Here is an 11,314-nt window from a genome sequence, read left to right as displayed (position 1 = left end):
CCAATGATATTTTGCTATATTCATAGATCACTGTCTTGTTCAGTTATTATTAGAAAAGCTTCCTTTTGCAATAGTTTGGAACAAATACAGAGACTCACAGCCAGAAAAGGTGCAGAGTGTGAGACACCTTAAAACACTCAGTCCTAAATGGAATATCTCCATCAAATTCCTCCCTGCAGGGCTCAGAGAACCATGTGGAAAAAGAGGCAGATAGAGTGTGAGATCCAGAGGGGATGGAGGGACCTCGACTCTCTAAGTATTATAGGACTGATGCACATATGACCTCACAGAGACTGTGACAGCATACCCAGAGCCTGCCTGGGTCTGCATAGATGGGGTCCCAGAGCAAGAGGTGAATTTAATACCAGTCCCAACCCTAACCTAGAAGTTATTACCAACTGATAGTCACTCATAAACAAAAATGAGTTTTTTTCCATTGGAGTCTCACTGCAGCTACAAACCCAATGCTCTGTAGTTGATATAAAACCACAAAACAAACTCAGTGGTATCTTTCAAGGTTCTTTGTCTTATAATGTCTTGTCAAGGCATTTTTTTTGTAACCTTACAGATACTTTGTGTATATATTGTGGGTTCTGTTTTGTGTTTTTATGGGATTCCTCTCTGTGCAAGTGTGTGTGTGTGTGTGTGTGTGTGTGTGTGTGTGTGCATCTATATGTGTTTCTTATGGTTTTATTATTCAACTCATTTCTTCTTTTGGTTGTTTATCCTACTCCTGATTGGCTTTTTAAATCTTATTTTTAAATTATTATTCTTTAGATGCCCATTTGTTTTATAAGGGAGAGCAAACATGGTATGGATTTGGATGGGAGGGAGGTAGGGAGGATCTCAGAGGAGTTGGAAGAGGGAAAGCCATAAACAGAATATATTAGATGAACAAAATCTATTCTAAATTTTAAAAAGTAAAATATTTTAAAAGGCTACAAAAACAGTATAATGGGATATTTGAGGGAAACTACAGATTATACTCCAGGAACAATTCTTGCTGGAGACATTTCTAGAAAGCCCAGAGTAAATTTATTTTCTGTGTCTGACGTCTCCTACCCATTCAGACAATGAAGAGATTTGTGCTATAGCCAGGGGTGCCCAGACTTGCTCTAGACTCCACATCTTTTTTTTTTTTTTTGTAAGATAACTATTGCTGGATGTTGGAGTGCACAAATTTAAACCCAGCACTTTGGAAGCAGAGGGAGGCAGAGATTTCAGAGTCTGCATAAGTCTTGGTCTGCATTGTAAGGTACAGGCGAGCTGGGCTATATAGTAAGAACCTGTCTTTAAAATAAATGCAATTTATTTTAAAATTATTCACTTTTTGTAATTTTCTTATAATCTTTAGTAGAAGTACAAACAAGCCAAGTAAAGTAAAGCACCTTAGGATATAATTTAATGAAATTTGCTATAGAAATGAAAATTTGTCCAGAATGTAAGCATCTACACCAGAAAACAGGAAGTATTGCCTTGCGTCTGTGGTATTAATATTTTATATGTTTAAAAGCTGGCCCCAAGCTCATGTTTCTCCTCTGTGCTGGGATTATGGGCTTGCATTATCACCCCAGTATTTAAAGCAAAAGATTCTTCAATGCTCACTACCATTTACTTCAGCAAGATATTATCTGTTTTCCCCCAATTCTATCCTCTATGAAGGTTTGACACTGTAGTTATTCTGTACACATAAGCATTTCATGTAGATTTGCTTTATAAATCAAAAAGTAAGATTTCTGACCCAGAACAAATTTTATTTTCTTTAGGAACTTTATTGCTTACATCAAGAAAGTAGGCAATAAGGAAATCCTTTGCTAGGCTTTTGTAAAAATTGCTCACTTTTATATTATATTATATTTATATTATATTATATTTTATATTTATATTAGAACCGGGGTTATTTCTTAACTTTAAAACTTTTGGCTTTAAGTATATGCCACAACTTTTAGGCATTGTATCATTACCATAAATACTGTCAAAGTGCCTGCAAAGTCTGAACATTTGTTATTTACCTCAGCAATCAAAAAGCTTTCCACCAATAAAATTTTAACCAATAAAATGATCTTCGAGTTCATCTAATGATGCCGTTCAACATATTTTCACTTATAAAAAGACTATCTAATCTTTTCAATGAATAAATTTAGGATCTTAACCACTTCACTTTTACATATTCATGACTTCATGAATTTGAAGGCATAACTTAAATAATTCATCCATAATGAGACATTTTACAAACCGTCTTAAGTTTCACAAAGAACTGTGCTACTTTCTTCTTCACACCTCTCGCTCAGTTGCGATGGTGAAGCTGTCTAGGCACTTGAAGCCTCACCCCCTGCACTCAGCAGTTTGAGGTCCCTTGCAACTGGAATGATGAAGGGCAGAGCTCTGTCTGTGAGGGCCCAATGATTTGCACTTGATGGAAGATGAAGCAATCGCTATGATCACCAAGTTTGCATGTTTGCTTGCAAAGCTTATCATTGTACTCAACAGCTTTAATTTATATAGAGAAAAAGTAATTTATTTGGAGACTATTTCTAAATAGCCAAAAGATGTTCGGTTTGGTTTTTAAATGTTCACTTATTTTTTTCCTCTGGAAAATACCCCAAAGCTGTGGAAATCTAAAACAATGATACATGAATCTTTAAAGTTTGGTGTATGAAATTATATCAACTAATATCTGAAAATTTAGATATGTATTTCTTTTCCCAAGTAATTTTGGTTGTATCAATTAGCTATGGTGAAAAGAAGTAAGTCAAAATAATCAGTGGTGGCTATAGGAGATGTTAAATATTCTAGGAAATCAATACACCAGAAAGAAGATAAGTGTTCAAGAAACTCATCATCAATATACAGATATCCATAGTAGCAAGGCTTCATCAATCCAGTCAAATGTACATCGATTTTGCAAGTAAGTTGAAAGTAAACTTAAAACCAAAAATCATCTCCACCACTGCTTCTAGTACTTGCTCTTTCCCTGCCCTTTAATCTAAGCATCTCCATGATGCTCCGGGCATAGACATCTCTCAAGTTAACACTGATATAGGAGTCAGTGGCAATGTTCTTGGTAAGCTTCTTGAGAGCTTCACGCTGTCTCATGGCTGCTTCCTTGAGTTTCAAGGTGAAGTAGCAAGCAGAGAAGCGATCATTAATAATGGCAATAGGCAAGGCCAAGACAAGGATTCCTGATAGGATACACATGAAGGCCACGATTTTGCCTGTGGTGGTGTCTGGTCTAATGTCCCCATATCCTACTGTAGTCATTGATGTTGTGGCCCACCACCATGCACAAGGAACACTTGTGAAGGTTGTATCAGGAATGCTTTGCTCTGCAAAGTATTCTATTGTAGAAAATATAGAAATCCCCACAGATAGAAACAGGAGCAGTAGGCCAACTTCTTCATAGCACTGGGTGATTGTCATCCCAAGTGAGCGCAATCCTGCAAGAGAAGAGCGGCTGTCAGACTTGAGCATCCTTCTGCTTTTCTTCTCCCCTTCCTTCCCCTCTCCCTCCTTGCAATCCACCCACAAACATGTTCTGCATAACTAATATGCTGAGCAATGTTCTGGAGATACAATGAAGACATCATTATGACCTCTGTATTTGGGAAGCTTATAGTCTTGTTGGTGGGGCCAGGTTTGAAGGATAAAGAGAAATGTAGCTACATTCATGAATTTACTTGGTAATTATTGAGTTTATGCTGTTTATGTTTTTATTTTTTCCATGTAAAAAATGAAACTGAAATATATAGAGAGGTGTCTTATAGCAGTTTGTCACTTCATGGAATCAAAGTTTTTGGCAGGGATGTATGTGGAGAGCTCCTATGATCAAAGCTGCTTTCCAATGTATCATTTCAGTACTTCTTTTTATCATCATTTTGATGTTGTTCTAATATATTTTTGCCTTTTATTTTCTTACTCATGGTAAAGATTAGTAGAATGAGATGCTCCATAGAAATGAGGAGTAGATTCCATGGCAACGAAGTGGAAAAGCAGGAGTACATTAGGCACTGGTGACAACACAGCTGTCAAATGTATATCCAGAACACACTCTTTCCAGTGTATAGGAAGGTTCTAGAGTTCCCAGAATACTTATTAAATTCTGGTCCTTATCTCCTTTAACCATATGATAGCACTGATTTTCTGTAAGAAGATACAACTGAGCTACGTATTCTTTCATTGTCAAAGTTTTGAAGTTTTCTCTTCAAATTTTGAGATATTTTATTCTTATTATCACCTATTTTTAAAGAACAATGTACGTAAACTTACAAGTTTAACTTAAAAAAAAAACCCTCCAGAGTAACTTTGTAATACCTCATTAGAAAATTGTCTCTAATGTGTCGATATGGAATGACAGTTAAGAAATAATTTGACATAAGTACGTACAGTGTTTAGAACAACTGATTACACTTAAAGATAAAATATCATCCACATAACTAAATTTAGTTACCCCTGAAAAGTACCACATGACAGATTTTGTCCCGCTTGTGTCATTTTGCAGATATGGAGTTTGACATTAACAGGGCTGGTGTACCTAGAACAAAGCTACAGACCCTGGATTTATACCAAGACTGTCAGGGATTCTATCCATGATTATACAACATCTCCCAATCAATGTTTCAAATATGTGGGAACTTATGATGTTTGTGGCCATATTTTCTAAATGCTCTCTTTGACATAAAACTATAAAATATTCACCCATTCACCGTACACTTTAAATAAATTAAGGTTTTGCTAATACTTTATACTTGCTTTAGAACTGAGAAAACTTTCGAGGAGGTGACACTGTTGAAATTACTATTATTTCACTTTTTCTTTCTTTTGGGAAAAACGTAGCTCTCAGTGTTTTATAAATTGAATCCCGGGAAGAGTTTATAAATACTCAAAGAAAGCATCCCATTATCTGTGTCAGGAAACAAAGAATGTTACTTGTAAAAGTTCTTGGAAACCCCATCATCAGATCCCTAGTGTGTAAGGCTAGCTAGGGTGAGTCTTAATTACAGAGATGTAGAAAAAGAAATTGCAGGTTAATTTCTTCCTACATTAATAGGCAGGCGTAGCTACCATGACCCTTACTGTGGTCATGCAGAGGTATGTTTGTGGACATTGATGGCAGCATACTTTGTAAATACACTTGTTTGTGTGTATATACATTTGTATTATATTATTATGCATGCTGCCCAATCTTTCTCAAAAATACATATGACTTCCAAATCATGTAGCTCAAAAATAATTGCATACACAATAAAGTGCAAGATCCAGAAAGTAGTACATATACTAAAATTTTACCTTTTGACAGGTGGGGTTGAGAATTTACATTTGAACAAACTCATGGGAATATTCTGTTTTCTTTAAAATTATGCCTGTAATAACCCAATAATATTCAGTAGTCACAAAACCAACTACTGAGCACCATTAATTTCAGATCATAAAGAATTCTCTTTAATTGCTCTAAATCTAATTTAATTTCCATTGGCATTGGTTGTAATTTTCAAGGGCAAGGTAATGTGTGTGTGTGTGTGTGTGTGGTGTGAGAAGAAAGAGAGAGAGAGAGAGAAAGAGAGAGAGAGAGAGAGAGAGAGAGAGAGAGGTGTATTTTTTCTAGGGAATGCTCATTTGATTTTTCAAAGTTTAAGAAAATTCTCAAATACCAAGTAAGGCATTTAGTTACTAAATTTTTTCTTCCAAAGCAAATGATCCTATTTTTTAATAAAAAACTAGAGGAAGGCCATCAAAACCTGGCCATCTCTTGTCTGCCATGACCAAGAAAGTCTCTTCTCTCCAGTCAAGAACAAAATTCTATATATTTATTTTTTGGAAATAGAAAACAAAATAACTTATGGCCTATATATAGTATATAATTTATTTGTATGCCATTTATGTATGCTTTATGTTTGACATTTGAGAAGAATGTCTTAATGTATATATGTATCTATATGGCATTGTATTATATTAAACTGAAGGTAAAAGATGATCAGATTGTTCCACAATCCTTGTAGACAGAAAGTCTGTGAGAGATAGCTCTGTACCTCTGATAATACCTTGAAGATTTTGCTTTCTAGTACTTTTTAAGAGTGAGGGGTGGATAAGAATGGAAGGTGGTGATGTTCTCATTTACATAAATTTTTGTTTGTTTGACTATTTTGGGGGAAGGTTTCAAGATGGGCTTTCTCATTACAACAGTCTTGACTGTCCTGTAACTCACTTTGTAGACCAAGTTGGCCACGAACTCACAGAGATCTGCTTGAAGCAAAGAGAAATTAAAAGACACCATTGAAATATGAATACCTGTAGAATGCCTTCCCAGTTTTAGCATGCGCAGAGCCCTGAGGAGCCTCAAAACCTGGACCAAGCGCCCCACGTTTTCCAGCTCCTGTGTGGTGTGGCTGCCACTCAGACTTTCCACCAGAAGAGTTATGTAGAAGGGCAAGATAGCAAGGAGGTCTATGATGTTTGGCACCTTCCTCAGGAAGCGGCATCTGTCCTTCACACACAGGAAGCGCAGGAGGAATTCCCCGGTGAACCAGCTTATACACACGTATTCCAAGATCTCCAACAGCTGTAGGTTGAGCCAACTTAGCTCAGCTGACATCAGGGCCATGTTTACGATGGACACTGCCACAAAAATGATGGAGATTACTCCGAAGATCCTGGCTGCTGTGCAAGACCCAGGTTTCTCCAGGATATCCCAGAGCTTTTGGCGGACAGTGGGACAAGGTCCTTGCGAGAAGTCCTGCTCACTCTCATGTTGGCTCTCCTGGTCATCCGTGTCCTTCTTAAAGTCAAGTGTCTCACTCAGCTCCTTTCTCCTGAAGTATCTTTCAGGGGAGACAACTTTGTGATTATTTTTTTTTTTAAAAAAATAACACATATAGAAGGACAAAAGAATTAAGTTTGACAGAGAGGTCACATTTACACAGGGATAAAATATAGAAATATATATTCATATTTTACCCAGGGTGGTCCCTGCCAGATTTCCCATTTTTTAAATGACAGTTTCTTAGTAGAAATTTATGCAAATAGGATTTATTCATAACCAGGCAATTTTGGATTAATGAATTTTTGTGACTTAATTTTTGGTGATAAGAACATCTGTTTGCCAATGGAACATTTGTGTGTATAAAAGAAAAATATCCCTGAAGGAGTAATAGTAGTCACAGGTCAACAGGAAGTCACTGTCAGAGTCTATATCTTTAAGGGCCAGAGGAGGTCCTTCAAGCAAGTTTTTCACAGATAAAGTTCTGATTTGATGGCAATAAACCGAAATCTTTCATTCCTATGTATCATTTGAAGCATATATTTTTTTTTTCTGACTCAGCTACTTAATTACCAGATGCTTACTTAAAGCCTGATCAGCCTGGGCTTTCACAAGAAATCAGAATATTAATTTCTGGAAGAAACGGGACAAGAAGTTTCTTTGCTGTTGTTCCTGTTTTGCCATTAACGTTCAATGAACAAGTTGACTTTAGGATTGATTTCTAGTCTTATGCAAACACCTTAGCCTCCAGTCAAGAGGCAGAGGAACCTATTGACAAGGCTCTGGAGTAGGCAAGTTTACACAAAGCCTCAAGCCTTGCCTATGCCTTCTTATTAGCCCAACTCCTGCCTTCCCACCCCGCTGCCGCGCCCTGCCCTGTGGGTACCTGTCCCTGCAGCAGGAGTCGATGCTGAGTTCGTCGATGCCCCAATACTGGATCTCCTGAAGAAAGGAGAGAGCGCACAGCTGCTCCATGACATGCAGGCGACCAGTGCGGTAGTAGTGCAGGACATAGCGGAACGCCTGGGAGCTCCGGTCGAAGAAGTACTCGTTGTCCACCGGGTTGGCATCATCACAAAGCTCCAGGGGGCTGGGAGCCGCAGCCAGGGCTCCTAGGCGGCGGTAGGAGGCCACCACCACGGCCAGCTTGCCCAGCCGCGTGTGCGGGAAGCAGGACAGAGCCTGCTGCGAGAGCACGAAGCGGCTGCCGCCCACGTTGACCGTGAGGCAGTCCCCCAGAGCCAAGGGTTCCCCTTCGCCCTCGCTGCAGAATACGCTGGAGTCCAGCGAGGTCAGCGAGCCACTGTCCAGCGACGAGGAATCTAGCAGCGGCCGGTTGCGGGGTGACAGATCCATCCCGACCACCTGAGTCTGAGGGCACCACCAAGTTGGGAAGGCTCTGGATTAACGCTCGGGTTCCCGCGAGGGCGGTGGCACTGCCCCTCCTGGCGACAGGGATCTCCCAGGCTCCCGAGGGAGAGGCCTCCCACTTGCGCACCCCGACTCTCTCCACCCCCCAGCTTGATGGCTGGTGTCGCTAGGGAGCTGCGAGTGCGCGGTAGAGCGAGGAGGCTGGGAGAGCAAGAGTGGTCGCGCGCGCAGAGGGAGCCGGTCATGCAATCAGGTGTCCAGGAAGGAAACAGCCAGGACACAGGCTATGTCCCGGTGGCGGTGGCTCTTCCTAGATACAGGCACAGCCTTCTTTCAACTTTGTAATTGAGACCCCACACTGTGTATGGATAGTATAGCTGGCGATTCTGATGGAGGAGCTGGCAGGGGGGCGACGCGAAGATCTGGAGGGCGGGAGCAGAGAGGAGGACTCTGTCAGGTGCCTGGGAAGCTGGATGGTGACCCTCGCTTTTATCCAGTTGCAGACGAAAAGTTGTGAAACTGGTGGCGACAGCAGGATCTGAGTACTAACTCCAGGATTTATAACGTCCCTCTTTGATTGCAAGGGGTTCACTCTGTGATGTTCTCTAGGGCTGTGAACACGTGGAGGGGGGGGGGTGGGGAACATGTCTGGGGTACCCAACTCAAGATTTCCTCCCACTTCTCTCTGGTTCCCATCTGTCTTTCATGCTAGATTTTCTTCCCTCCTCCCTTAGGTTTTGAGCTCCTACTTCAATAAAAAGGCTAGTTATTATTATTTTTTTTAGTTGAAGTTCCAGTGGGCAGTGGGTCATTATGAACTGAGGGGCTCCAGTCTGCTGGGTGCCCTTGAGCACAGGGAACACTGCACACTTCTTAAGTTTTCTCAGAAGAGTCATTCTGGGCGCATTCTCCAACACAAAGGCGAGCTCTCACTTAAGGAAAAGGAGGAAGGCAGAAAGACAAGGAATAGAACAAGCGTGGGCTGAGGCGAGGGTTTAAATAACAGCGACCCCATGGTTAAAGGAGAAGCCAAGTTCAGGAGAGCAGGTGAGATCAGCTGAGTGCCTACTGGCCCCTTAGAGCTGCCCCCCCACCCCCCACCCCCGCCGCCAACCTGTTGGACCCAGGGCCTAGGCGTGAGGGAAGGAAGGACAGTGGCTCACCTGTAATTTCTGGCACACCTGGGTAGCTGGCAATGTAACCTTCTTTAGTCCTTCTGGTCTACACTGAGAATTCGGACTTCACCAGCCAGGAAGGGAAGCTGCACAGGGCTCAGATCATAGCTTGCGTTTGCTGCGTCACTCTGCCAGCACGAGCATCCTGGCTCCTGGCCTCAGGATTCTGCTGAGAGTTACACCCCCCCCCCCCCCCCTTGCGCAGGGCTCCTCTGGAACCTGCACCCCCGAGGTGGTCAGTTCCTTAAAGAAGAATAGAAAGAAGGTGAGGAAGGAGGGAGACTAGTCCCAGGGAGGAAAGACGTGCTCACTGACACTGAATATTGCACCTATCTGAGGATGCTTCAAGAATCGTTGTATTTGATTTTCATTCCTCACCATCTGTGTCTATAAAATGTTCCAACATCTCCAAACTGGTGAAGGGCTGTGAAGCAGGGTAGCAGGGTTAGGACAGTTATATTCTACTTCCCAAACATGGATAAGGATTTATCATTATGTCTAACAACCATTTATGCTCAGTATTTTCCATACGGAATGTGAACCAGTCTCTCTCTCTCTCTCTCTCTCTCTCTCTCTCTCTCTCCCTCTCTCTCTCTCTCTGGGACTCTTCATTATTATTTATTTTGTGGACCTGAGTGCCTCAGCAAGACATCCAGCTTTAATAAAGAAGACTAAACATTCACTGGCTGCTTATTTTATACCATGACATTTTGTAGACTCTCTACTAGGGCCACATCTTGTTTAGTCCTAACACGATGAGATACCTACCCATGTGCTCATTAATGGAAGAAGAAATGGAGACAGAGAGGTTAAGTGGTTATTCAATACATATTCAAGCATAGCCCTAAATGGACTGCCTCTGGAAGTTAAATGTGGAGATGATGGTTTTTTGTTGCTTTTCATACAAATTGAAGTTGGATGATTTTTTGCTTTATGTTTCCAATGAAGAGCCAGCATTCATGATGTCCTGGGCCTTATTTTAAGTGCTTAACAGATGCTGGGAAGGAAATGGTTAGAATTCATTTTGTGACTCTTTCAGCTAACCAGTGAGCAAAATTCAACACATTCTTTTAACGCTGGTATTTCTAGGTGATGGTTCTATTAGTAGCTCTCGCTTTGGTTAACTTTTACCTCTCTAAAGAACTCTTTCAAGCAGAAAATACACAGACTGATTATCCCAGGAAACATTATCATTTATGTTTAGATACTGTGTTGTTTTTAAGATATGTCCTTTTATACTGAGGATAAAACTTCATCTCAGTCATAGATGAGTTAGGTACTGAAAGAACAAAAAGTTCATAGCTCTGTTAAGCCATATGGTCAGTAGTTAAGGTCTACACTAACTTCACAGATCGTAGTAAGGAAACAGGTAAAATTTTTACAGAATTACTTTAGGTAAGGAAGGGGAGGAGGCTTTTGGGTGGCACTGCCAGATTCCTGACCCTCAGCTGTGATCAGTGGTGTTCTATGGAAGGAATTATAATAATAACAACAGCCATCTTTGGGAGTATGAGGCTGCGGTTCAGTGGATAAGAACTTTTGTTGTGCAACCACGAGGACCCGAGTTTAAATTTCTAGAACCCATATAAAAACCCAAGTGTGGTGGCCTGTTTTTAACTCCAGTGCTATACAGGGGCAAAGAAATGATGATAGTTTTGGGGGCTCAGTGGACACCAGTGTAAATCTGGGTTCTATAGATCTGTCTCAAGGGAATAATAAGCTGAAGGGTGATAGAGCAGAACACACCTGAAGTTCTTTTCTGGTCTTTTGTCTGTGCAGGCACATGAACAAACACACAGAAGCATATACATCACATATATGCTACCGATACACACATATGAATTGTGACTTTTTAAGCATAAAGCCCTTTGCTAAGGATCTGAATTCTCAAAGTGCTCATATAGACTAGTGTTGTCATCATGACATACTTCAAATTGTCTCTTTAGTGACAATTGTGAAAATAAATGTTAAAATTTATTAATTAATAAATGTTGAAAGTTTTATACTACCATAA

The 11,314-nt window shown here is 40.6% G+C and overlaps 1 protein-coding gene across 2 annotated transcripts; it reads right to left on the bottom strand.

Moving 5' to 3' along the window:
* Window positions 1-1,885: 1,885 nt before the first annotated feature.
* Kcnv1 (potassium voltage-gated channel modifier subfamily V member 1) lies at window positions 1,886-9,440 on the bottom strand. 2 transcript variants are annotated; one of them, XM_041637743.1, is made up of 4 exons: window positions 9,289-9,440; window positions 7,641-8,547; window positions 6,286-6,815; window positions 1,886-3,437 (listed from the first exon to the last, which is right to left on the bottom strand). In XM_041637743.1, the coding sequence occupies exons 2-4, from the start codon at window positions 8,108-8,110 to the stop codon at window positions 2,926-2,928; spliced, it is 1,512 nt and encodes a 503-aa protein (XP_041493677.1). In that variant the 5' UTR covers window positions 8,111-8,547; window positions 9,289-9,440; the 3' UTR covers window positions 1,886-2,925. The 2 variants fall into 2 exon arrangements, with proteins under 2 accessions (XP_041493677.1, XP_041493676.1); XM_041637742.1 differs by lacking the exon at window positions 9,289-9,440 and having other exon boundaries at window positions 7,641-8,653.
* Between the last annotated feature and the right edge of the window lie 1,874 nt (window positions 9,441-11,314).

The sequence above is a fragment of the Microtus oregoni genome, unplaced genomic scaffold (genome assembly GCF_018167655.1).
Source record: "Microtus oregoni isolate MIOR12 unplaced genomic scaffold, Mior012 000053F_ref0000044, whole genome shotgun sequence".
Taxonomy (NCBI): Eukaryota; Metazoa; Chordata; class Mammalia; order Rodentia; family Cricetidae; genus Microtus; species Microtus oregoni.
The sequence above is the reverse complement of the archived record's forward strand: the minus strand, read 5'-3'. Positions and strand labels throughout refer to the sequence as shown.